At 44.0% G+C, this 27974-nt stretch overlaps 1 protein-coding gene across 10 annotated transcripts; it reads right to left on the minus strand.

Annotated features, from left to right (window-relative positions):
- Positions 1-2602: 2602 nt before the first annotated feature.
- On the minus strand, positions 2603-27879 carry STRADA (STE20 related adaptor alpha). 10 transcript variants are annotated; one of them, XM_045517395.2, is made up of 13 exons: positions 27748-27879; positions 20843-20898; positions 19087-19144; positions 16725-16753; positions 11269-11371; positions 10745-10866; positions 9185-9293; positions 8943-9066; positions 7180-7351; positions 6534-6638; positions 4132-4373; positions 3798-3840; positions 2603-3519 (listed from the first exon to the last, which is right to left on the minus strand). In XM_045517395.2, exons 2-13 carry the CDS (start codon positions 20852-20854, stop codon positions 3367-3369), a joined length of 1272 nt encoding a protein of 423 aa, XP_045373351.1. In that variant the 5' UTR covers positions 20855-20898; positions 27748-27879; the 3' UTR covers positions 2603-3366. The 10 variants fall into 10 exon arrangements, with proteins under 10 accessions (XP_045373351.1, XP_010954294.1, XP_045373350.1 ...); XM_010955992.3 differs by having other exon boundaries at positions 20819-20898; XM_045517394.2 differs by having other exon boundaries at positions 27641-27869.
- Positions 27880-27974: the final 95 nt, after the last annotated feature.

The raw sequence follows: 27974 nt of genomic DNA on the forward strand, positions 1-27974 counted from the left end.
GCCCGCCCATTGGCTCCGCCGCGCCCGGAGCCGCCTCCGGGGCTCCGGCGCCGCCGCCGACCCCCTTTCTGCGCTTTGTCTTCCCCTCGCTCGGCGTCCCCCGCCTTTGTCTACCCCTCGCGCCGACCCCGCGCTCCCGGCGCTCCGCACCGCCCCTGGAGCCCCGCAATCGCGGGCCTCGCGAAGCCGGCCGCCCCGTCGGCCCGCTCCGGACGGAGGCAGGGCCCGGAGCCAGAGGGCTCGATACCACAGGCTTCGAGGCAGGGGCAAGTTCAGGTAGAGACGGCTGCGTGCGCGGGACAAATGGCGTTCCTGGCGCCCCCGCAGCGGAAAAGGATAACCAGGCGCGCCTGGGCCTTTCGCTGCCTCCTTTTCCCTGATAGACCCAACAGCCCCCGCGCCCGTCCGGCGCTCCAAGGGCCCTGCGGCACCATGGACCCGCCCAGGGCCCCCGCGCGGCTCCCACGGCCCCTCTGGCGCGGAGTCCTCCCGCCGCCAGGGGCGCCCCCGCGCGCGCACATTGGGTCGAGGAAGTTGGCAGCGGCGGCCGGGCACGCGGTCCTGCCAAGCGAGGCCGCGAAGCCCGGCCTGTGCCGCAGGGAGGGCCGTGGGAACCCCGTGTTTAGTCACCTTCCGCCGCCACTCCTCAGCGCCTTCTGCCGTCCCGGAGACGGGCCCAGGAGCGCATGTCCTCCCGACGCTGCCGTCCTAAAGCACTTCTGTAACTGGATTTTGTAGGTTTAGTCACCCCCGTCTCCCTCCTCCCCAGCCCCTGCGGGAAGTCGAAGACACCCTCTTCAGGCAAAGAGATTTACATTCTTCAAATAAGCAAACCTCGGTTCATCAAACCTCATCTGACACAAGGGAGCCAGGCCTGAAGATTTGAAGTGACTTGTTCCAAGTAGCAAAGCTACAGCAGCAGGGCTGGCGTGAGAAGCCAGGCCTCCTGACCCCAACCCTGGCTCCTTACTCCAACCCTGGCTCCTTACTCCCTGCCCTCTGGCCAAGCCGGCGGTCTCGGCTCCAGCACACTGCACAACAGGTCTGAGGCACACAGGGGGCAGGGGACTGTCACTCACTTGTGGGGTGGAGCATAAGCTGTGCAGGGAGCACAGCTGGTATCTCTGGGGGTGACACCAGAGACACTGGGCACCAGGGACTGTTGGGCTGGAAGCTATTTCATGAAGCACAGCCCTCAACATAGCTTGTTCCCATACTGTGGCAGGAATAGAACCAGTGGCTCCAGAGTGCAGCCCACACACTTGTCAGGGAACAGAACAGCGCAGCACCTTCTGCCTGGCAGGGGAGTGAGGGAGGCAGCAGGCTTCCCCAGCTCCCAGCTGTTCCCTTGGCTCACTCAGCACACCCACGCTGTGCTTCAGCTTCTCAGCACCCCATCCTTCTCTGGAGAAAGATTTATGTTTGGGTTGAGCTGCAGGCCTCAGCACTCCCTGGATGTGGTGTGTGTGAGACTTCTAAGACTGTTAATGTGCATCTTTCCTGGCCAAGCTTCCACACCTGCGTTCAGACTCTCAAGGGGCGCTGTGGTGATGGAAGGAAGGTGAAGCCCTCGGAAGCACAAGGAGCCGGGCGGGCGGGCACGTGGGCACTGCCTGGCTGCCTCTCCAGAGGCCCCTTGCCCTTCCCAGGACGGTCTGCGGGCTGAACTGAAGGTGGCCACCACAGAATCAGCACTTTGGGCGCTGAGGATGAGCTGACGGCAAGGTGAAGAAAGCACTTCAGAGGAAAGAAAACAAGCTGATAATGCTGTCAAGAAAAGGGAACTTGAGGTTTAAAGAAAAAGAAAAAAAAAAAAAAAAAAGCTGGGCAGGACTGGAAATAAATGTGACCTGGCCTTCTCACTCCCTCCGCCATTTCAGGTCGTTCCCATTCCCCTCAACCCCTGTAACTGCCCAAGAGATTTTCTATTTTTCTTTTGTAAACTGGTGTTACAATTTCTGAGGAAAGGGAAAGTGAGGGCATTTGATGGATCAAAGCATCTCCAGGGAAGAGGGAGGGGTGCCTCCTTCATCTGACAAGTGCCTGAGCTGGAGAAGGGCACCCCCTGCGGAGGGACTGGCAGGGAACGCACGCAGGCTGGGAAGGACCATGGAGGAGGCTGAGGTTAGAATTGTCCTCTAGACCGGACTCGCTGGCCACCAGCCAGGACAATGGGAGGGGCCGGGTCTGGTTCTTAGGTTACCTGCTCTTTGAGTATTAGTTCCAGTGGTAAGGAGATACCATGAGTCCTGTTACAAAACCCCTCCACTTCCTTTCCTGCCAAAAGTGAGCCTCTGCTACCTGGACTCCTGGTGGCTCAGAAGTGGTCCTGCGGATGGGCTGCACAAAGACCTTTCTAGCCCCAGAGCAGTTTGATGGCCACAGGGTAAAACTGATAGTATCAACATTAGATAATTAAGAGACAAATCCATGATGAGTTTTAAAGAAATGTGTGTGTGTTGTGAGGTTGTTTAGCTCATGAAATAGGTCACTGCTGTGCTTCCACAAGCACTTGTGGGACCACTCTCTGATGGTAGAACCCGGGGTGGGATGAGTCACGTCTGAGCCTGCGCGGCCAACACACAACAATGTCATTCTCCTGTGGATTCTCTGGAAATTTTAATTTGTTCTGGCAATGAAACTAATACAGCATAAGGACTTAAGCCCTCAGGTTAGGCAAGACATTACGGCCCCTGGAGGAAGCACCGAGGAAGCTGGCAGGAGGCAGTCACATGGACTCTTGGTGGGAAAGGAATGAGCAACACAGATGAATCAAGGGAAGGATTTAGGTGTCAGGGCCCAAGCGAAAGGGGGATAAGGAGGGACTTCCCCAGCCTTAACCTAGTGCTTAAAAAGAAAAAATACCCTTCTCTTCAGTTATTAGGGCGAGGTCTGAGGGGAAGGGGTCTTATTGCTTGCCCCTCCGTGAACCTATAGGATCCGAGAGCAGAGGAAAAGAATGGAATCAGGCTGGTAGGAGAGCCAGGGTGGGCAGAAGAAGTCACACAGTTCCCTGGGGCACTGAGTCAAACTCTGGGCTTGGACTTCAGCCCTCAGGGCCAGAACAGCATCTCTTCCTTCCGAAGAGGTCAGGGTGCCTGAGCTCACAGGACTGTGAATGTCAGCTTTCCAGCCCCTCCCAATCCCTGGTTGTTGGGATTCCCTTGTGTCTTAAAAGCCTCGGAGCAATAAAGGATAGCTTCTCTCGAGGAATTTCTTTCCCAGTCAGTAAGCAGCCAACTCTCCTGGCAGAAATGTCCTTTCTGCCCAACCTGCACCCAGGAGGGTAGGAATGTGGCCAGCCCTCAGGAAGGGTCCTTGCAGGCTCACACGTCCTGGGACAGAGAATGTGCGTTCTTCAGAGGCTCAGAACTCCCAGTCATCCACTTCCAGCTCTTCCAGGTTTGTTACCAGGCCAAAGATTCCACTTTGATCCTGAGACTGGCTGCCTTCAAAATTGGTGATGGGGGTGACAGGGCGAAGTAACTCAGGTAAAGCCTCTGAGGCACGTCGCTTGATCTGGGGGAGGAAAGAGAGTTGGGGGTGGATCCTGTTGCTTTGAGTCCCAGGACACCATGGGGTGAGGGACCATGGCCCAGTGACAGATGGACTGTTGGAGCCAAGAGTCTCTACGAGAGGGAGGAGCACTGCCATCAAAGGGCTTCAGAAACACAGTCATTTCTCTGCTTCAAAGGAAGAATATACCCAAAGACCTCAAAGCTGAGGGGACTGAAGGTAGCTGGAACCATAGGCCAGGAAAAAAAAACCCAGGGGGCCTTGGGAGAGTGCTACTGTACCTGCTTGAAGAAAGAATGGTTCAGGAGGGTGCTGGCACTTGGTCTGTAGAGAAAGGGGAGGAGAGACCAGCATCACCTCTGTGCCTGGTTTCCAGAATCCTGCTGCTCTGCCTTATCCTCAAGTGCCCCTCTAGCCTTCCCTCAGCTCAACAAGAAACAACAGCCATGCTGGCTTCTCAGCAAAGCCTCGTGCTGATCCCTCGTGCTGCGGGAGCTCCGGACTCCTCCGGGGAACCCAGACCCTCACAGGGCAGATGCGTCCCCTCAAACCCTGCCTTAAACTCCAGAGCTGCCTCGGCGCCCCCAGAAGCCCCTCCCAGCCCAGCAGGCGTACCTTACATCCGGGTTGCGCTGAAGGCACTGCTCCACAAAGTGGTGGAAGTGGGGAGAGAAGGTGCGGTGATAGGGGTGGGACGGCGAGTCGCCGTTGGAGGTCCTGGGGGTGCTGGTGGCCAGGCTTTCACTCAGGCCGGAGTTGGCCACTGAGCGCGAAGTGCTCATGGTCAGCTCCTCAGCGGGGATGGTGCTGGTGTCCAGCAGGCAGGGCACCGTGCCGTTCAGTTTCTCCAGCAGCATCTGGGGAGGACAGAGCCAGGGTTTCTTCACAAATACACTTTTCCCAATATACAAGTGATTCAGGGGGAGTGAAGGCAGCAGTGGACTAAGTCTGACTTTTCCAAAGGCGTGCTGGCCACAGGCTCGGCAGCCACACCCTAGCTAGCCCAAACTGAAGAGGAGGACTGCAAAGAAGTACCCGCCCTCACCATGGATGGAAGGAAGGGGTGCACAGTCTCTGCCCCTTTATAAGGTATTATATCTTTTTAACTAGAGCCCTCGCCTTAGGGTCAAGGCAGCAGCCAGGTCTTTTCTTTGAAGCCTGGCCCTAGTTTGCCACTCCCAGGTGGGTCCGATGGGGTCCATTCCGCAGCGCCCACAGCGCCGTATCCTGGGGTGTCGCTGCAGCTGCCGCAGGGGACCAGTGCACCCAGGGGCAGGCTAGGCCTGGGCAGCTGTTCCAAAGTCCTCAGACTCCTTCCATGTCCCAGCAGCCCACCGCAGGAACTGCTGTCCTCATGGATGTCCTCGTCACCTTCACGAGGGACCCAATACAGAAACCTGGAACTCCCTCTAGAGCTGTGCTGTCCAATATGGCAGCCACCAGTCACACAGAGAGCTGTTTATGTTTAGATTAACTTAAATTCAGTTCCTCAGTCTCACTGGCCACATTTTAAGTGCTCAGCAGGCACAGGCGGCTAGTGGCTACCGTGTTGGACAGTGCGGATACAGAACAGTTCCATCATCACCGGGAGTTCTACTGGAGACTCTGTTTCTGGAACTGTATCTATTGTTTATCTTAAACAGCCTTTTCACTCTTTCCTGAACATCTGTTACCATCTTACTTAGATTTTCTAGATCCTTACCTAGGATAGATTTCCATATCCTCCTAAACAGCCTCCCAGAGCGAATCCATCTGTGAGTCATGTTTCTAAAATGTGTATCTGATGCTATCACTCTTGTGCTTAAAAGCCTTTGGTGGGGGTGAGGGTGTAGCTCTAGTGGTAGAGCGCTTGCTTAGTAAGCACAAGGTCCTGGGTTCAATCCCCAGCACCCCCTCTAAAAATAAATAAATAAACCTAATTACCTTCCCTGTCAAAAAAAAAAAAAAAAAAAAAAAGGCCTTTGGCAATTCTCCGTGTGCTTTGGGATTGGAACCAAATGCCCTGGCATGGCCCACATGGTCCTCCATGATCTGCCCCCGCTTCCCTCTCCAGCCATGTCCCCCAGCAGACCCCCAGAAGCACCTGTACTGCAGCCATTTACAACTACTAGCTATTCCCAGATCCTATTCTTTCTTGCCTCTGGGTCTTTGCACATGCTTTTCCTGCTGCCTAAAAGAGTCTCCTTCCAGTTTCCATTCTTCACACCGTTAATTCCTGTTTGTCTTCAAGACTCAAGTGTCAGCTCTGCCCAGAAGCCTCCCTGGGTCCTCTCCTCTAGAGCAGCCCTTTGGCTGTTCTCTAGCTGCTCGCCTCCCACAGGACAAGCAGTCTGTGGGTTCAGAGAGAGGCTCACTCAGAGCCTACACCCCTGCCCCAACCCCCTCCCAGTTCTAGGTCATTCTCCAGGTACTTGGGACCCAGGTATCCTTGCCCAAATGACCCAGGTCCACTTCCTGGACTTGATTAAGACCTAGACAAGCCTCTTCCCTGGGTCTGTCTCCAATGCCACTGGCTGTGTGTATGCCTAGAGTGGCCAAAGGGCAGTCGTTAAAAGGGGCATGAACAGAAGGTGAACTTGCAGGCTGGAGGCTCCAGTGGTATTGGCTGCAACATGGTAGCGCAGAACCTGAGAAGTCTAAGAATCCTAAGTTAGAAACTGGCCTTCCAGGTATACTGATCAAGGTATGAAGATAGACATATTTTACAAATTTATAAAAATTTGTTAGCTTGATGTATATGTTTTAGATAGACACCTGGTATGTAGGCTCCAGGCCATGCGATTGTGAGCAGAGAGCCTGCTCCTGCCCTGCCCTAGCTGGGCTCCATTACCACCGCAGATATCACAGACAGAGGTCAACAGTCACACAGCTATCTCCCCTACTGGGAGGGCTCTTGAAGGAAGAGACTGGGTCTTTCATCTTAGTAGCCCTGGCGGTGTCCTGAGTGTGGCAGGTCCTCAACAAGTATTTGTAGAAGGCAGTGAGGCCAGAAGGAAACCTCTGGGCTGAAGGCTTACCTGGGTGGCAGGCATGTCCTTAAAGGGGACATGGCCATTGGCCAGTTCACAGGCTGTGATTCCCACACTGTAGATGTCAGACTTGGCATCATAACCCTGAAGATTCTAAATCAGGAGAAAAGAGCCACAGGTCACTCCACTGGAGCCTTGGTCACTGTTCGTAGAAAAAGAAGTGACTGGAGCAAAAACTGGGGAGAAGAAAAGAATGCTTGTACCCAAATTGGGACCCGTGGTTAAGACTTTCCTCGCCTGCACCACTGAAGAGTTGCTATTTTAGGAGGAATGAATGTCTTGGTGATGCTGTGGAACCGCAGGAGGAAGCGCTCCTGCTTAGTACAGGGGTGGAGAGAGAACCAAACATTTCCCAAATGCTTGCTCTTCCCCTCAGATGGGAGCCTCTCGGAAGGGAGCATGAGGTCCAGTTTGGGACCCCACAGAGGGGAACGACATCACTGCAATGGGCCCGGAACGCCTGGGCAGAGAGGCCTCCCAGGTCTACCTGCCAACAGGGAAGTCCTCCCTCCAAGAAGCCCTTGCTCCACTCAGAAGCAGAGGGCAACCCCATCGCCGGGAAAGTCCTGAAGGTCTCCTTGGGGAATCATGAGTTGGTGGGGCATGGGGGCTCCTAGGGACCCCGTGAACAGACCTGCTGGAGGACCTCCGGGCTGAGCCAAGGCAGGACCTTGATACTGTACTTGGGAAAGTCGTGCACCACACGCTGCCGCTGCCCGTGGCTGATCATGCTGAGGTTGCTGCGCAAACCCGACAGGTAGACCTTCCCGTCCGAGGAGATCAGCACGTGGCTGGCTTTGACACTCCTGGGGGCAGAGAGGGGGGTCACCGGGCAGCAGGAGTCCCTCACCAAGCTTTGTGAATCTCTGTCTTCAAACACCAGATCCAGTCAGTGCTCTACCCTGGTGTGTGTGTGAGTGTTATACGTGTATATGTATGTATTATATACACATAAACACGTATTCTTATGAAAAATCAAACATATACGAAAAAGAAGAAACAGAATGACCCTATTTACATATTACCAGCTTTTTTCTTCAAATCACCAGATTTTAAAACCTATTTATGTTTTGTTAAAGTTCTTGTTTATGCTCCCAGAACACTGCTTCCTCTACTGTCCACTGCCTTTAATCTGTGCGTGTTGCTTGCTAGCATTCTCATAAAGTGCATCACTGTTCTGCATGCCATTTTCAATTCACCTAGTGGTACCGTGTTATGCATCCCATTCTTCAGTACTCTATCTTCAAGCTCTCCAACCACCATCTGTATACATCTAATTGTTGCTTCTGATTGCCACCTGCTCTCTGGGGTGGGGTCTAACACTTACTAATCCATTCTTCCAGGAAGGGACACTCGTGCTGCCCCTAATCACCACAAATATGAACAAAGGCGGCCACATACACACCCCCGATGGGCCTGTGGGCAGGCTTCTTTGGGGGTGTGCACCCAGAGGCAGCACTGATGGTCCCAGTTCCAAGTGACCCTGATAGGCTGTACTGGGCCACCACCCACCATCCAGACAGGAGACCTACCTCCTCGCCACACCAGTCCTTACTCAGCCTCCGAATTACTGCCAGTCCTAGGTATATGAGGTGACATCCTCCTGCTTTAATTTGATTATCTGATTCTTGCTAGGTTTGAGTGTCTGTTCATATGACCTTTAGTCTTCTGGGCTTTCTTTCCTTTATTCATTGTTCTACTGCTTTGCTATCCATTTCTTATTGAGTCACAAGATTTCCTTGTTAGTAATCTCCTGTGTGTTTTAGACAAAACTAACATCTTCCACACTGTAACTCCTTTCTTAACTTTGTTCATGGTGTCCTTTATTGGAGGGAAAGCTTTAATCTTGATATAATCAAATCAATCAATTTCCTGCCTTATGTTTTGTGCTTGTAAAACATTTAGAAGTTATGGTATGCCTCAGGTCACAAAAATATTTCCTCACATTTCCTCTTATCTAAGTGTCTAGTTTCCATTTAGGCCTGTAATCCATCTGAAGTGCTCCTCTGTATGTGGACTTAGGTAGGGGTCCTAGTTTTATTATCTTTCCTACCAGGAGCCGCTTTTCCTGACACTGTCTTCCAAGCAATCTGTCTTCTCCTGAGCCTCTCGGCACAAGGCTGACTCTGGGGCACACTCACCAGTCTGGGTGCTCCAAGGAAGGAGGGGGCAGGCGTGCAGAGGCAACAACATGTCAGATGTCCCCCTCACACAGCACTCAGGACCAGGCTTCAGCACTGACGGGGAAATGCTCTGTCCCCCCAGCAGAAGCAAGGGCAAGAGTCCGAGCCTTTAAACACTGGCCTCACTCACTTCAGTCAACCTTCAACTGTTTACTGGAGGGCACATGCACCCAGACACCCCTCTTGTAAAGGGTGAGGAGGCCCAAGAAAGCACCTGTGCACATATCCCATGTGGTGGATGTAGTCCAGGGCCTTGAGCACCCCCTGCAGGATGTAAGCGATCGCCAGCTCATTCATGCCGTCCATGAAGTGTGTACAGATGAGGTCCTTTGCAGAACCTGAAGTAGGAATCATGGGGACAGAGGGAAGGGAAACAGAGAAGGAAAACACACACATCAGCAAGCTGACAGCAGAGTTCACAGAACCCCTCTCTGCCAGGACCCCTTTCCCACTCACCATACGCCATGAATGACGTGACAACCCACAGCTCATTGTCTGCAATAAAGGTGGCTCGGTACGGCAGGATATTGGGGTGGTTGAAGAGTTTAGAGACATGGAGCTCCCCCTGAAAGCAATGGTAAGCTGCAGTCAGAACCCAGGGGCACCGAGGAGTGACGCGCAACATGAAGGTGGCAGCATGACTTGTACGGGGACCTAGGCCTTTCTGGGTCCTCTTCTTAGAATCCTGGGGGCTGCCTAGGCAGATCCCGCCAGTATGAGAGAGACTAGGCTCTGCCGTCTCAGCGGGGAAGCCAGCCCGGCTCTGCCCGCGAGTTGTAGACAGCATCCAGAAATGACTCCCCGCCGACAGGGGGACAGCCAGCAACACAGCCGAGGGTCACCGTTCACCTCGGAGACGATAAAAACAAGCTGCTGACTGAAGACTGAGGAACTTACAAGCTTAGCTCGACTTCGAGGGCCAAGACACAGAACTCCTCTCCAAGATAAGAAAACAAAAAATGTTTTCCTGTTGTAAAGGAAAATGTCGTTATCAAGAGAAACAAGGAAAGAAAGCATTAAAGAACAAACAATAACTACTAAGTATGAGGAGAGATTTCTCCAGTGACCTCAGGCTCAGGGCACCTTCCTCAGGAGCAGCTATAGAAATTGTAAGATACACGAATTTTAAAATAAATTTGGACAGAGATGTAAAAAAAAAAAAAAATTGGACAAAAGAACAGCAGAAACTCCAGGGTCCTAGGCTCTGGGAAATGAGCCAAGACTAAATAGGCAGCACCTGCTATCTGTCCACGGGTCTCCAGAATAAAGAATCACAAAGCCCAGAATGCTCTAGAACAAACTCAGATATGTTTTTCCCCAAATAGCTGAGCTGGGACTGACTTTCTGCTCTATCCTCAGACCCACAAAACTACACTGAACCCAGGAGCTGGTATTAGAGCAGCATCAGATGAGCGTGAATTCAGAAAAACACTGTAGTTAAAGAAGGGGGAGAGGCTGCAACCAACTGTACTCAAATACACTGACCCAGGCCCTAACTTGGAAGAATTCTCAGCACGTGCCTTCATCTGTGAAGGAGAATCCAGTCTCCAGGCAGTTACTAGACCTGCAGCCTCTCCTAGTTTAATATGAGGGCAGCTACTTGCTTCTCCAATAGAAAGGCCCATCAGGCTAACAGGACAGTAAGAGCTGGAAGATGGTCCACTGTGGTGGGGCAGGCTGCCCTCTACCTGGAACGAGACTGTCAGGGTGTGCATCCTACCTCTGCCACTGACTAGTGTGTATGACCAGGCACAAGTTGCTTAGCCTCTCTGAATAATAAATAAATGAGCCCAAAGGAATCTTTGGAGAAGAGGGGAATATAAACTGGGCCGAGCAGTGTTACAGAATCCTTAATGCCAAATGCCCAAGATTTTTCACCGAGAGCTTCTGTAACTTCTTGGTTTGATCTCACTTCATTTCCTGGAAGCTACTTCAGAAGACAGACGTAAGGGATGCCTTGTAATTACTACTGGAACTAAGTGCCCACCCTCCAGTGTCACATTCACATTTTATTACCTGCAAGAATGTCACCATCTCATTGGAACAAGCTTCTAGGTTAATCCTTCGTACCGTCACATACTCGCCCGTTGGTTTGTACCTTGCTAGATTCACTGTCATCAGGTCCTCAAATCCTTTGCCTAAAAGGACAGAGGAATGCCATAAACAGGGACAATAACAAAGGTTTTCAGCTTCCTTACAGAGACTGATTTTAAAAGAAAACTCAAGGTAAAACTTTTCACTTCTGTTATTTCTTGATTTTCCTTCCATCAGTTCCTTCTCAGCCAACTGTTCTGACTATGGCCTGGGACTCCAGAAGTATACAGCCCGAAAGAGAAAATTGCCAAAAAGCTTCTCTCCTGGAAACGTGATCTCTTTTTCATACTTGGAAGAAGAAAACCAAAGAAGACCCACAAAAGCCAGTTTTGTCACCATGAATCCTGCTAACTGGCTGACAGCTTCTGGCACACATCCATCTAAGGATGCCGAGAAAGCTGCAGCGGCCCCTGGAGCATGAAAGCAATGACAGCCCTGGACATTACCTATAGTGGTGAGTAGCTCATAACACCCTCCCTCTGGCAGAAAGCTACTCATGATCTCCTGTTTGGAGAAGGATGCTATCGACTCTGAGCTCGCCTCATTGGTCTAAACAAAAAGAAAAATAGGTTAGTAAGGGAAACTTGGGAGTGAGGAGATGGTAACTCAGACCCACGAGGAGACTGGCTTCTAAACAAACACATAAACTCTGACTCTGGAGCAAGGAAGTAGTTCCAGCACTATCTGATGAGAAATAGAGTAAAATCTCAGCTGTTCAGTGCAGTAATCGGCACTAATACCAGAGTAAGTGTGAGTGCTATCTACAAATGGGGGACAAGGGCCAGTTCCAGTCAACAACTGATCTGCTTGTCCTTGTCCTCATTGGCTAAAAACCATGAAAGTCTTACTTGGGGAAGGATGTCTGGAGAAAGGCACATTTAGAAAAGAGAAGGCAGACGGGTAGGCAGGGGGAGGTTCTCTTGAACTTCCTGCTGCTTTAGGGTCCCATTTTTAAGGTCCTGACTACCGTATCCCAAATGTTGAATCTTGCTATAGGCAAAATGTGGCTATAAGAGGCCTCCTCTTTAGCAAACCAAGAGCCCAGACTATTTATAACCTGACATTTCCAAGTGAAGCAAGAAAACAGGTAACACACTGGGCCAGGTCTCAGCCATCATCCCAGACAGAAGTGACCTGCTCCCTCGGTCCTGCCCACTCAGGCTGCAAATGAAGGTGGACGCAAGCCATCTAGGATGCAGGCATCATATCTGAAGTCCTGATGGAAAGTGCCCAGCAGAATTCATAGCAGGCCAACAGCTCTTCCTTTAGCTTAACAGGCTGTTTCCTTCTTCCAGACCAAATTTATTTGTATGATTTAGGGACTATGAGTGTTTTTCTTTCTTTTGGATCCTTTTTCTTCAGGTACGTGTAAAACTGAAACAGAGAGCCTTAGGCCAGCTCATATTTCACATGCTGCATTTCATAAACCTGACCTCTGATCAGGAAAAGGTCTTTGAACGCATGAAATGCTTTTGGCTCAGCACGAGCCAGAAGTGTTTCAGTTGAGAATGTTCCCACGTGGCGGCATCACCTTCTGGGGGTTGGGGGGTGTCCTGACATTTCAAGCACATCTGGTTTCAAAACAGTTGACACAACCAATAGAAGGAAATCAAATGGGGTTCTGCCTCTGGTACCATTTACACTGACATTGAGAGGAACCCAGTCAAACAAAATTGACCCCTGCTGGCAAGCCACAGTTCTAATTTAATCAGCTTTATATTTCTAAGATTCACCCATATATTATTATATATATTACATATAGAAATATAAAGCCAAGTTGTACACCCATGTTGTGCAATATTCATTTTGTGAATGTACTTCACTTTATCCTTCCAATGCTGATGGGCTTCTGGGTTGTTTTTCAGTTCTGCTATTATGAACTGTACTACTAAAAACACTTTTGAACATCTCTCCTGATGCATATATGCTAAAGCTTATACCTAAGAGTAGAATTGGAGGTCAGAGTATATGAACACTCACCTTGAGGAGATAATGCCAAATTGTTTTCCAAAATGGTTATGTCAGTTTACACCCTCACCAGCAATTCAAGTATGTTCTCACTGATCCATCTTTTCCCTAACACTTGATATATTCAGATTTAATTTTTGCCAATATCACTGTGGGTTTGATTTGCATTTCTGATTGCTAATGAAGTTGAGCATCTTTTCATATATTTATTCGCCATGCGGGACTCCTCCAAAGTGAAAATGCCTCTTTCTGTCTCTTGTCCGTTTTTCTACCTAGTTGTTTTCTGTAGGATTTCCCCAAAGCAGACCCCATGGAACATTGATCCTGGCAGTTAACACATGAAAGAAGTTTACATGGCCAAGTAAGTTACAAAATGCAGCACTCTCTCTCATGGACTGTTACAACGGGTACTATGTATTGTGTTAAAGGCTTTGAGAAGTTCTGTAGTTTGACAAAGTTTAACTTTGTTTAACCTAACACTTCCCAGAGGTACCTGTACAGAGAAGTCTTTTGTGCCTAACATCTGCCCAATTTGGGAAAGGCTATTTTGAGTAAAACATATGGTGCGATGTGAAGACTCTAGGCTTAGGGTCCAGGGAGAGGCAGAACTTGAACTCAGTCTATCACCTACTCTGTGACCCTGGGCAAGCCCCTCTAACCCTTGGGATCTTCGGCATCTCATCACTAGAATAATTCCCACTTCACAGGTTTGTCGTGACAATGAAATGAGATAAAATATGTAAAGAACTTATGCTACTTGGTATCATGGGTGTTCAATAACTATAAATTCTATTCTTCTCCTCCTCCTTTTGCTGCCTACTTTTGGTCACTCTCGTGTTCAACAAAGAAGACAGAACAGAGAGAATGCAGAAAACAGAATCCTAAGTAGAGCCTGATAAGTTAAGGTTGGTTTGATTTTGGTTTTTACACATATCTGTGCTTTCAAATGCTCTGAAAACAAATTCTCAGATCATTTAATAGCCACTGTAGCTTCTTGAAACTATCTTGTTTTCAAAACAACCTTAAGGTTCTTGTTACTACAAGCCAGGGGCCTCACACAGGTGAGAGAGGTACAGACAACCCAGGGACAAAACGGAGTAGCGATGTGAACAAAAAGCTGAAGCCGCGAGCTTGGAAACGGCGACTCCCCGCTGCTGAGAATTTAAGCTGCATGCAAAGTTCGTCTGGAAGAGTCCATCTCCACCTTGTACCTCTAACCCGCTGCACACGTGCTGCTCTGCAGATGCTGTTTTCTCAGGTATCAATCTACTCCTCGATAAAATCAGGGTCACCTACCCCTCTACCCTGGCCTGTGAGTCTCCACATGACTCAGCTGCCACCTGCTCCCATGACTCCATCCCACACCACACTCCCTGGACCTGCTGCACCGGACCCCTCTGGACAAGCACAGCCTTAGCAAATTCGCACCTGCCATCCTTTTGCTTGGAGCACCCCTGCCCTACTCCTTCCCTGCCCCCACCACCTTTCTTGTTCTGTCACTGAGGTCTCAACTTAAATGTCATCTATTCACTGAAGACAGTTCAGCCAAAGTCAGGGAGGCTCCCAGTCACTTTATTGCATCATCTTGCTTTCTTTTCTTCACAGTGATCACTGCAGTTTAGTTTATCTATTGCCCGTCTCCTCCTCTAGATTGAGAGCTCCATGAGGTCAGGGCCTTGTCTTCTTCACTGATGTATTTCCCAACGCCTACAACAATGCTGGCACATCCTTACAAAAGAATCATTCAAGCAACATTTGAACTCAGGAGGTTTTCTGCCCATGACCTTGTCATTCCAATGGGCTGAAGAGGAGAGCAACCGAACCAGCCAGTTCCACTGGAGATGGTTCAACATGCTGACCTCGACTGGAAATGCCAGCCCTCCTATAACATATTCACTAGCTCCCCTGTTACTAGGGGAACTGTGTAGATCAGAACCTGACACCTGCACATGAGAAAGTACTGCATTTTTCAGCAGGTAACAATATGGCCCAATGAGAACAAATCTACAACTACTTTGTATTTGAAGGTCTCTCCTCTGATCTCCAGGCAAACTCCTTAATGCTTCTCTAACTTCAAAAAAAAAAAAAAAAAAGACTATAAAGGATAGCTGAGTCCTGAGATTAAAAAAAATAATAATACGCTTTAAATAACTCCCTTTGGAAGAACTACAGACAGGACGCTTTTTTTTTTTTTTTTTAAATTGCCTATCCCCCCTTTCCTTGCTAGGAGTGCATGTAAGTCATGCCACCTCCCAGGCTACACACTGAAGACACACTTTCGCTGAGCCTAGAAAGGGAATGATTCATAAATCTACTGATGTGATTATTTTGTAACCTGACAAATATTTCCCCCGTCTTTGCTGACTATAGAAAACTACTTAAAAATGTTAAGTTTTAGAAAATAAAATTCTTTAGGGAATTGGGACTGTGAGTTCATTGGGCAATCTGGAATGAACTAGTCTGGTGGTTGCTGTGGTTCCTCCACCATTCTGTCCCCAGCTCACTGGAAATGATCCTAAAATGGAGGCTTCCTACTCTGTGCATGTTCTAGTCTGAATGCAGAGAGAAGCCAACCTGTGTTTAGGAAAACAAACAAACAAAGGCAATATGTTGAGTGGAGGAGGTTTGGTCTGACTTTACCACAAGAAAGGCATGTTAGTCCATTATACTGTTTCAGATTTAGAAAAGGTCAAAATTCAGATGAAAAGGATGAGCTATTAAGTCCATTCTCTTTAAACACAGCATGGCATAGCTGTATTAGTGTAATGCACAACCTCCAATTGCCTAGAGCGAGAAACTAATTCCGTCAAAATCTTTTTTTAGTTTATCCCATCATGAAAAGCACTTTGTTCATTCTGGAGCATTTGAAAATACATAAGTTACTGATATTCAGAAATGACCATAAAATAACTTTGTTTAAAGAGTTTAAAACAAAGTACAAAAAAGCACATAAAGACAATATTTATGAAATGCCCAACGAATAAACACATTCAACCTCCCACAGGTTTCACACAGGATAGCTTTTGGTATAACATGGGCAGCTGTGAAAATATAAAAACTGTATATAATTGGTACTGTACTCTGGAAAAATACCTAACTGACCCTGTGGGGCATGTTTTTGGTCTCCTGACTGGAAAATATCTGAATCTGATAGAAAGGTGCTCTTTGCTAGTAAAGCCCAGCCAAGCTTTACTCAAAGAGAAACCCCTAGTCAGCAGCATTATCCTGCATTCACCTTGGGGCTGTCCTGCAAAAGGCACAAAGGTCTGTCATCTGAGAAGAGGAAGAAGTCTGTGGAGAAAAGGACTCTTATCCTTTTTTTGTGAGACAATGATTCACAGCATCAAAAACAGCTCGGTACGCTGCTTCATTTCCACTGGTAAAACAAACTAGAACAGTAAGAGGCAGGGCAGGAGTCTTGTAACTTCTGCCAATAAAATAATACATTTTTTTTGTTTTGTACTTTAAGATTTGGGGTTTTGTTTTAAAAGTTGGAGATTTGAGGTCCTGCCATATAATATAGACAGGAATCTATATTATCTCTGTGGACTGGAATCTATCATTAACAGACTAAGGTTGGAAAATTTAGTACCACTAAAAGATAACCACATGTTAGACTGTTGACATTTTCTCTTGTTTTTGGAGAGGGTGGTGGGTGATTGGTAGGGCTGGGAAGGACAGGAGACCTTAATCCCCAAGAGAGACAGAAAAGGCCTGAGACTTTTTCAGTTTTCACAGTACATATCATAATCTCTCCAGGGTGAAACCTGAGTCTTCACAAGTAGAAGAATTACACTACAAATAAAGCTCAATGACAGATGAGCAGAAACATAAAATGATAAGCCAATCACAAAAAACAAAAGAACTCACAGAATTCCACAACAAATCATCTCCATGCAACAGCCATGGTGCTAGAGCCTAGAAAGTCACTTACTTTTCTCCGAGTGTCACCCGGAGGCTGCTCTGGAGTAGAGAAATGGATTGTTGGCATTTTGTTTTTAGCAGAAGACACACCCACATTCAGAACAGCAACTATTGCACTTAGGACTACGTTTATTCATAGAAACTACTTAAGAGTCATTATAGCAAAAAGTGCCTGCAGTGCTACATGTAAACACACGCACACAGACACAGAGATCCACAGTAAAAATGCTGCAGCTAGATGGGGTTTTAAACATAAATCTATGGCTCTTCAAAACTGGACAAGGCTCCTGTTCTACAGAGAGCATTCTTTACTGAGTATAACCCAACTCCTGCAGTTCTTGTCATACAGTGACTTTCCATCAGCACACAATTCTACTTTCAATAGGCTGGTTTCAGAGTCTTATGCTGTGAACAAAAAATTCTGTATAAAGTTATAGACCTGGCTGTCTATTTCCCAGGAAGTGCAGGGACTAGAAAACAGGTTTACCAAAAAAAAAAAACAAAACCCAAAAAAGTTTTATACAGCAACATGTGGGATCATTTCGTGGGATCATTACCCAATATGATTCTCCAGCCAGATACAAGCTATTCTGAATGAAAATAAAGCAAGGGCTTTTTGACCCTCTGCTACTTCTGGTGAAAACAAATAAAGCAAAGGACAACTGAAACGACTTTCTGCTCCAAAATCAGACAAATTTCATATCTGTGCTTTTGATTTTCTCCATCCTGTAAAAGTGATAAAAATGATCAAATTTTTAACTGTGAAGTACTGGAATGATTACACATTACCAAATATTTTATGTTATGCTGTTAGAGATTGGCTGCAGAATAAATTAGCCTCAATTTATCAAAATAAGATTTTGTGTGTGTGTGTGCCTTGGACATCAGTTTCCCGGTACACAGATAGCAGAAGCAGTTGCTTAAGACAGTCTGTCAAAAGTAAGAAGCCAGATGAATAGATGAGAGGAAATCAAACTCAGTACTCCAGAGCAGAAGGCAAATTTCAAGCTGTACAAACTTGGTAATATACACTTCATCAAGATGTAAACAATATATAGAACAATCTCTTTATCCTCCTCAGACCAGAGACTAGGGAATTATCAAAAGATAGGGAGAGATCTTACACTCAAGACACTGAAGCTAAAATCCATTAATCCAATTCATATAACCAGAATATTTTTAACTAATTAATTGTAAACTGGCCTCCCAACTCAATTTCCATTAATGCTAATGTTTACTTTTAAACCTTTGTATTCTCATTAATGATGGGAAAAAATGAGAATAGGACCAGAATATAGTATTTGTGTTCCATTAGCCTTTCCTTCATTGTGCAGCTTATTTTTATTCTTTATAACTGAATCAAAAATAACTCATCATTCTTCTAAACTCTTATTTGTCTAAAACACAACCCTTTGACAAAGTTCATGAATAATACAATGCCAAAAGTTCTTTGAGTAGCATTCGGAAAATGAATTAATAGGTACCACCTAGTAACTAATAAGTTTGAGTTTTCAATTACTCAAGCCTCTAGAGGGTATTCTGGACCAGTCAATCAATGTGCACAATCTGATAACCCATTTCTTTAGCTATAGGAGTCAAAGAGAGTACCCTGGTGTTCAGACACAAAGAACGGGGCTTTACTACAATTCTTTTTATAGAAAAAGAACGTTCAAGTGGGAGGGTATAGCTTAGTGGTAGATCGCATGCTTAGCATGCACAAAGTCCTGGGTTCAATCCCCAGTACCTCCAATTAAATAGAAAACAAAAAAAGAAAAAGAATTTTCTTTGCTTTAAATTAAGATCACAGTTCCCCAAAAAGCTCAATTTGAAAACAGCTGAAGGGGAATGTCTGGGTCTGTTAAACCTCAAAATTGCAAATCTACCTTGCTTCTGAGTCAACATTTGGGTGTTACAATAGAAGTTAATATTTTTGCCTTACAGATTTTTTCCTTAGTTCTCTTAAGTCTCATAATTTCTACCATGAAAAGATCAGCCAACTAGATTGGTCTGTAAAACTATAACTTTTATATCACTGCTGCCTTTGTCCTGACTATAATTTTATTTTTTAAATCTTCAAGGATAGAGACTTTTAAATATCTAGCTTTTTCCTCTAAAAATGTGAATTTCAACTTGACAAATACTTAGAAGAAATGTGTGTTTTTAAGTAAATATTGGCGTTCTAACAATCAAGACAGGCAGGGGCCAACTGCCAGATTAGTCCTCAAATTTTAGGGAAACCATGGATTCAAAAAGGAGCCAAATATATAGTATGACTTGTCCTTCAAATCACTAACGTCTATAACAATGATGTAATCAATAAAGGGTAGTGGTATTTATCCTGAAGTGATAGCTAAATGCCATACTGTACTTACCTCCAAATAGTTCCAAATCTCTTAAGCCCTCAACAATGAACTTTTCCGAGACCCACCGCTAAAGAGGAAAACCCCAAAGAGAATTAGTATTTCTTCCAAGCCACAACAAATTAGCTATCAGCCATTAGATAGACAAACAAATTCATAACTACAAAAACAGAATCATGTAGTACAATTAAGATACAATTCTATGGAAAAGTTTTGAGAACAATCTTGGATTTAAACCAATTGAAAACAATAGATTAATTTTTTTCTCTATTCTTCTTTGCCTAATTTGATGAACAATTGTTAAATCTGACAGAAGAGGAACAAGTAGTACTGGTCCTAAAAATGAAGAATGTTTTCATCCTTCCTACATATAAAACTGCCTTTGCTTCCATCTTAGTCATTCCATGGCTGTCTGTTACAGATGCTTTGCATAATTAATGCCAATTTGAACAATACTGCTGGAAACAGAAAACAGGGCTGAAACAGTTTTTCACAAGTCTCTATTAATTTGTAAAAGGAAACAGCACAGTGCATATTCTTTCATCCACTAAGATTTCTGAAGATATTAACCAACATTTACATTTTCTGCCAGGTTTACAAGGACCAAACTAGCCTGACCAAACCGTGGTTCACTTTACTGGCCTATTTCAAGCGAGTATTAGATTTCCAGCATACTGGTCAGTGGTCTGGTTTCACCTGAATCAGGCTAGGTTGAAATAGAAAGGAAGCTCATATTTAAAAGCAATGGAATCAAGATTGCATTTCACTTAAGGACTGGTATTAAAGTTTGGCTCAGGGGCATCCTTTCCACTGGGTAGAGTTCAGGCTAAGGAGAGATTTGGGGTTTTTTTCTCTTAATTAACAGTGAAAGTTACTCTTTCCAATATAAACTGTTCTTATACACATAAACAGAAGAAAAAGGAAGCTTAAGTAACATTCAGAAATAATTCGCATAATATGGATTATGAAGTGAAACTATAACATCATTCTCTGCCATTCTCTATACCAATTTTTTTCCAAATTAAAAGAAGAATACCCTAAATTAAAAAAACTTGATATAAAAAGTTCATATGCACTGTACCACAAAATATAACTTGACCTTAATATTTACAGAAAGTGGTATATTCATAATGTCTCACAGCACATATGTACTGTTACAGAATTTTAAAATAATTTCTACTGCACTTAGAAATTAAGTACTTGATAATAAATAAAATAAGACAGTCTTTTACGAAATTATAGAAGCTTGTAAAGAAGCTAAACCCAGTATTTGTTCTTGAGATCATTTTAGCTGGTGAAATCCTCAGGTATAATACCTATGAATATACTTAGAAAAAAAGTGTTTCAATGATTACAATTTGATGCTGATCTTTTTTTGATGCTGATTTTTAAAACACACACACTCACTGAAAATACATAGGAAATGGAACGATCACTAGCCGGTACATATCTACACTGAAAAGGGCTAGCAACTAACTTAATGTGGCATGACTGATATTCGTAACATAGGCCACCTTGTTTCTTCTCTATCAGACAAGCTGATGGCCATATTGTGTCTCTGGTCAGTCTCTGCCTGCAAACTCTTTTCTCAGGAGTGGAGGCCTTAATACCTGCTTCATTATATATATCCCTCACTTGTGTATGATTCTGAGCACCATATAAAAAAACCACCTACAATGTCTGCCAAAACACATTGCTTTTCAGAAAATAAAAATAGTAAAGCAAGAAGAATAGAAACACTCACCCTAATTCGCTCTGGTTTACTTACAAGAAAAGACATGAGTTCCTAATGTGTAGACCTATTTCAATTTCAAAAATTTAAACCTAAAAGGAAGATAGACACAAATTGAGTTAGTCAAATCTCCTTTTATAAAAATACCTGTTGATGAATAAAAACTTACCATGAGTCTACATTCAAAGCACTGTACTAGACCTACAAATTGCTAGATTCTAAGGATTTGTTTAGAGAAACTTTCAATGACAATAAACCTGGGTGTACTTTGGCCAAGTACGTTCGGAAATACTGCAGTCTCTATAAGAAAAGAGAAGTTTGTTATATGGTTTTTTTTCTTTAAATTAATTTTTAAATTTCTCTTGACCCAGTCCTCCACTGACCGCTATGAAGAAGCAATTACCTTCAATTCTTGTGGCTGTTTATCCTGCTTCTTATCAGCATTCTTAAATACTGTTTATGTCCATGACTTACCCACTTTAAACATTTATCTACTAACTTCCTACCATGGAAGATGAAGACTCAGCTCTCCTATATCACCTTCCTGCACCCTACTTCCCTGCCTTCATTCTCCCAACATAGTTCTAACATAGTTTTTAATTAAAACAATAGTCCACATTTATGTTACTATGACTATGCAAACACGGTTCTTAGTTGAGGCAGTTAGAGATGATCACGTCTTCTTTTTTGTACACCCATTTTTTTCCTCTAGAGTTAATAACTGCCTCATTTTTTCGCTTGCTTATTTTTCCATGTAGCTATTAACTTTTCCCAAATACCCCAACGTCTCTGCTATTAGTCTTATCAATGTATTTTTCCATACACTCAAACTCATGCATTCCAAAGTTTCCCTGGAGATTGCCTTCCCGAGGCCCTCCATCTCCCTCTTGCAGTCTGGACTGGTTGCTTTCTAGGCCAGTTGCACTTAGTCAGTCTTTTTAGTGTGGAGATTTAGATCTTCCAATTCTGGGGAATATTAGTTCTTTGAAAAGAGATAGGAACAGAAGTTCTAACAGTTAAAGGTGTAATTCTAGAGTTATCCCCTAGCATTATACTTAGTTCACTCCTACTTTACAACTCTCCACTTTCTAGGAGATTTCTTCAAATTCTATTTTCCAGCCTTTCTACTAAGTTTTAAATTTGAGTTACCCATTTCCAAGAGCTTTTGCCATTTCTCAAATGTATCTTATCTTTTTTCAGATCACCCTGATCTTGTTTTATCTTTGATATTTATAGTTACGAACTTATAGAATGGCTAAAAGCATAACACATCATGACCAAATGGGGTTTACCATAGGAATAAAAGATTGATTTAACATTAAAAAAATGGATCAATATATACAAAACTGTCTTTCTTTGAAGTTGTTTGCAAATAAAGAACCAAGTTTAAGGGATTTTTAAAAATAATACAATTTTTATATTATGTATAAGTTTACCTTATTAGCTGAGTAAATAAGAAAAAATACAATCATTTCAATAGATGGAGAAAAAGCAAAATTCAACACCAATTCATGATTTAAAAAAAAACTCTCAGTAACTAGAAATAGTCAAATAGGAATAAAATAGAAATAGAATTTACTAAGTCAACTTGGTAAAAGATATGTATAAGAAATTTATAGCTAACAACTTACTTAGCAATAAAAAGAACGAATGAGTTTACTCTGAGAATAGAAGCAAAGCAAGAATGTTCTTATCACTTCTGTTCATCACTGTACTAGTGGTTTTGGCCAATGCCGAAAGGCAAGAAGAAATACAAGGTGTACAGATTGGAAAAGAAGGTGTAAAATTCTTTATTGATAGACAACATGATTGTACACATAGAAAATTCTAAGTATTCTATACTTAAGAAAAGGAATTTAGAAAGAAAGTCAATTATAAAACCCAGCTGAATTTCTATATCCTAGCAACGACCAATTAGAAAGTGAAATTGAAAAAACAATACCATTTACAATACCTATAAAAACATAAAATAATTAGGAATAATTTTAATAAATTATGGATAAGACCTGTACATTTACAATTATAAAACACTGCGGGATTAAAGATGATCTAAATAAGAGATATGCCATGTTCATAAAATGGGAGACTCAATAATGCTAAGATATCAATTCTTTCCAAACTGATCTACAGATTCAGCTCAATCCTAATTAAAATCCCAGCAGACTTTTTAAAAGACATTGATAAACTGACCCTGAAATTTACATGGAAATACAAGGGACCTAAAATAGCCAAAATAATTTTGAAAAAGAACAAAGTTAAAAGACTTACATTACCTGATTTCCAGATTTACTTTAATGTTACAGTAATCAAGAGAGTGTATTTTGGTCTAAGGATAGACAAATGGATCAATGGAATAGAACACAGAATCTAGAAATAGACTCATGCATATACAGTTAATTAATTTTCAAGAGAATGGCCAAAGTAATTTCATGGGGAAAAATAGTCCAGATACAACTTGGTATCTATTTAGAGAGAATGAACCTCAACCCTTACCTTATGGTGTACACAAAAATTAATCTGAAATGGATCATAGAACTAAAGGAAAAGTTTAAACTAGTAAAGAAAACAGAGGAGAAAATCATGATCTTGGGATAGGTAAAGATTCAAAAAAAAAAAACATCAAGAGCATGAAATATAAAAGAAAAACATGATAAACTGATCTTTATCAAAATTAAAAATTTCTGCCAAAATGAAAAGACTGGTTGCCTCTCTTGCCTTTTGAGATGGCCTACACTCTGTCTATGGAGTGTGTATCTTCTTCAATAAATCTACTTTCACTTAAAAAAAAAAGAAAATGAAAAGATTGTGAGAAAATATATTGTGTGTGTATGTCTACAAAGGACTTTAAACACAGAATATATAAAGAATTTCTATACTCCGTAAGACAACTTAGTTTAAATAATGGGCAAAATCTGAACAGAAGATACGCGAGTGGTCACTAAGCACACGATGATGTTCAACGTCACTTGTCATCAGGGAAATGTACACAAAGCCACAATGAGATATCACTAAACACCCACCAAAATAGCTAAAAGTAAATACCAAGTGTTAGAAAGTTTATCAACCAACTGGAACTTTCATACACTGCTGGCAGGAATGCAAACAAGTATGGCCTTTCTGGAAAATAGTTTAATAGCTTCTTATGACCCCAAAATTCTGCTCCTTAGGTAGCCTACTCAAGAGAAATGAAAACATATTCTCATAGAATTGTACATGAATGTACATAAAAGCATTATTCACAACAGCCCCAAACTGGAAATAATCCAAATGTCTACCAACTGAAAAGGATTTTTAAAATGTGGTATATACACCAATGTAATACTACTCAGCAATAAAAAGGAACAAACTACTGATATATGCAACAATATCATGTTCTTAAAAAATTTTTAACAATATCATGTTAAGTGAAAGAAGTCAGACAAATCTATGTATTGTTTCCATTTACATGAAATTCTAGAAAAAGTAAAAGTAAGACAAAAAGCAGATCTTGGTTGCCTGGGACCAATAGTGAGATGAGGGGCCAACTCCGAAGAGACATATGATAACTTTACAGGGTGATGGAAAAGTTCTACATCTTTACTGCGTGGTGGTGATGTGAGTGCATCTGTCAAAACTCAACAATCTGTACACTTAAATAAGGGTATTTTGTTATAGGTAAATTGTATCTCAATAAAGTTGATGTAAAAAGTGATGACTTAAGATAAATAATTAGAAATGCTTTTGAAGAATCTAGGAAAACACCTCCCACATTTTCCTTCTTTTTTGAGGTGGGCTGGGGTTGTGAGGGGTTGTGGTAGTGGTATAACAATGGAGGGTGGGAGGGACTTAGTCTGGTACATAGAATTCTAGAAATCCTTAGAACTGCTTCAAAGAAGGCAGAGCAATGTTTTTTTTAATCTAGGGGAATGAGGAGGCCTTTCAAAATCATCTATTGATTTTTATCAAATTGCATTTATTCTCACCTAACTTTTTCTTATAGAAGCCCCCCCACCATGTTTAGACTCATTTATCTTGCCATGAAATAGTAAAAATACAGATTGAATTTGAAAAACAAGATTATTCAAATGCACTTTGTCTAATAACATTAGACAAAAAGCATCATGTAAAAGAAATTTAATAGTAGTCTACAACAGAAAGAAAAAATATTAATGTAGATAAACATGGTTTTTATCCTCAAGAGTAATTATCTATGCTCTGGAAAAAATAATGGAAACAGAAAATAAAGTCAACTCCAAAACACTGTATCAGAGGGAGGGCATAGCTCAGTGGTAGAGTACACGCCTAGCATGCACAAGGTCCTGGGTTCAATCCCCAGTACCTCCATTAAAAATAAATAAATAAACCTAATTACCCCTCCCACAAAAAACAAACAAAAAATCAAAACACTGTATCAACAAATATAACCGCCCATTTGGAGAGACCCAAGAACTGGTTCTAGCTGCCATTTCAACAGCTTCGTTAATGATCTGAACCACTGGTCCCCAAACCAGGACATGTTTCAAATCAGTTTGTGTAGTTAGAAAAACCTATGGATGCCCGACCTTTCACCTCCAAAAATTTTAATTCAGCAGGTCTGGGGAATGCACAAGTAGAAATGGGCAACTACTTATGGAGTTCAGCAAAGGGAAAGATTACCATGTGTTGGGGTGGACCTGGATAGTTTCATTGAATGGGTAGGGTTTAAATGTCACATAGGACTTAAAGAAAATGGGAATTTCAAGCAGGAAATAGTATTAACTACTGATTATTTAGTGCTTACTTGTCCATAGGTGTATCTCTTGGTTTCTAGAATAGTGCCCAGCACACAGTAGGCACTCAGTAATACTGAATGAGTGACCAAATGTGCTGAGAGGTGTGTCAGCACTTTGCATATTCTCTCCAGGTAACGTGAGGGCAGTCACAGAGGCAGAACTCCACATGTATGAGAACAACGAAAAGGCCCGAAGTGCATGCTAGAGTATGGGTTTTATTCAGCAGGCAGTAGAAGCCACTGTAGGTTTTGAACAGAAAGCTGACAAACACAAAACAGTGGTCTAAGGTAGTGTCTCTCAAACTTTATTGTGCATGCAAATCACTTAAGGATCTTGTTAAAGTGCAGATTTTCATTAGGGAGTCATTCTAACAAGCTCCCATATGATGGTAATGCTGCCATATTGACTAACATTTGAGAAACCTCGTTCTACCGAACATTCTAAGGAATATTATTAACCTGCAAAGGGGTGGGAGAAGGGGAGTTGAAAATAACCCAGAGAAAAGAATGCCAGTTAGAATACAATTACAAAGGACCAATTTTGTGATGATAAGAGCCTGCAGCAGAGGGAATGCTGAGAAACAGATGGAGAGTGGAGAAGGAAAAATAAAGAAATTTAATTAGTAAAGACACCATAAGTCATCTAGCCCATCCTCCACTCTTTGGAGGAATAGCTTTCAAAAACTCCTGGATATAAGGTTATCTAGTCTCTGCTTCAAAACTTCCCGTGCCAGAGACTCACTACTCATAAGGGAATCCATTCTACCTATGAACAACTCTGACGACTCCGATTTTTTTGTGCTGAGTAACTGGGGAAGAGTAGTGTGTCAAAGACAAAATAGGAAAGCTCAGAGGTGGATGTGGTTTTGGTGTAAAGATGAGTTTGAGCTCTTAAGTCATACTGAGGTTGAGAAAACAGTTATATATCCTAAGGGGAAATATATAGCATTCAGTTAGAAAAGTTAAGACTGATGCTTAAAAGAGTCTGTGTGGTCTTGGGAGTTAGCTAAAGTTATACGAGTGACAGAAATTCACCAAAGAAGAAAATGGTGAGAGAAAAGCAGAAGGCTGGGAAGCAAGCCTTGGGATAGGTCCATATTTAGGACATGGAGCTTGAAAGGCAGGTAGGAAATGGAGACCAAAGGAAGAAACTTTAAAGATATTGCTTCCCTTTCTGGACCATTTTCACTCTCCCAATCTGGTTAACTTTTAAAATAAATTTACTTGATTTATTATTGCACTATTTATTTATTTTATTTTGGTGGGGGTGGGCGAATAATTAGGTTTGTTTATTTTTAGAGGAAGTGCTGGGGATTGAACCTAGGACCTCATGAATGCTAAGCATGTGCATTACCACTTGAGCTACACCCTCCCTGCAACCTGGTTAACTTTTACCTGTCCCTCACTACTCATCTCAGGTGTTCTCTGCTACAGGAAGGTCTCCCATATTGGAATATGGTTCTACTTCAACAGATACTACAATAAGAAAAGGACCAATTCAAAAGGCTTTTCCTCTTTTAGAAGAAGTCGAATTAGAATATGCCAGGATATCTTAGCAGAAGGCTGGGCAGAGAAGTTAGTTCCCTATTTCCTGAAACCGTGAACAGTTTTATTTAACCACTCGCCTTCCCTCGCACTTACTCCCCTACCCGCACCCCATCTCCACCCGAAATCTACTGTGGGCATTTAAACATTTTGGAAAACAAGATAATTAGAAGCTCTGTTTAGTTTGATTTTGGGAGTCACCTGGATCTCTGTCGTTAAGAGGGCTTGACTCACTGCCTATCCAGCCTGGGATGAGATGGGGATGCGGTGGGGGGTAGGGTGCGGGGAGAAGGCAGCAATAGGATATGGCTCCTCTTTGAAAGATCAGACAAACTACCATCTGGGCCCCAAGTTTCCCACCTGAAAATGAGAGAGGAAAGGGAGAGGGAAAGCAGGCGCTCGCCTATCCCGCGGGGTAACTCCGCTCCAGTGTCTCCGGGTCAGGCCCAAGCCTATTCTACTCTCGGGCTGCAGCCCCTCATCTTGGGAATCGAGAAGGATTCGGGTGAAAAGGGGCCCGTGGAAGGTGAGGGGGGTACCTAGGATGGCCGCTCTGCTGAAGCCGCCCCTGGGGAGATGGAATCGGCGTCGGGGCGAGGAAGGACTGATCCCTGGAGCGCACCAGGCGGCCCCTCCAGCCCGGTACCTGGTCCTGAAGTTAGCAGGCAGTTCCGACCCCGTCTCAGCTCCGCCTCCCTAGTTTAAGGCCGCGCCGCCGCCAGGCCGGTTGCTGGGAGAGAGGTACGCAACGTGCCATGCGCAGTAGAGGGATCTAGGGTGGGCGGGTAGAGGAGAGCTCCGCCCCGCCCTACCCCGGCTCCGCCCCGCGAGGATGAGGAAGCCCCGCCCCATCCCCGGCCCCACCCCGGGGCG

Source organism: Camelus bactrianus, chromosome 16 (genome assembly GCF_048773025.1).
Source record: "Camelus bactrianus isolate YW-2024 breed Bactrian camel chromosome 16, ASM4877302v1, whole genome shotgun sequence".
NCBI classification, from domain to species: Eukaryota; Metazoa; Chordata; class Mammalia; order Artiodactyla; family Camelidae; genus Camelus; species Camelus bactrianus.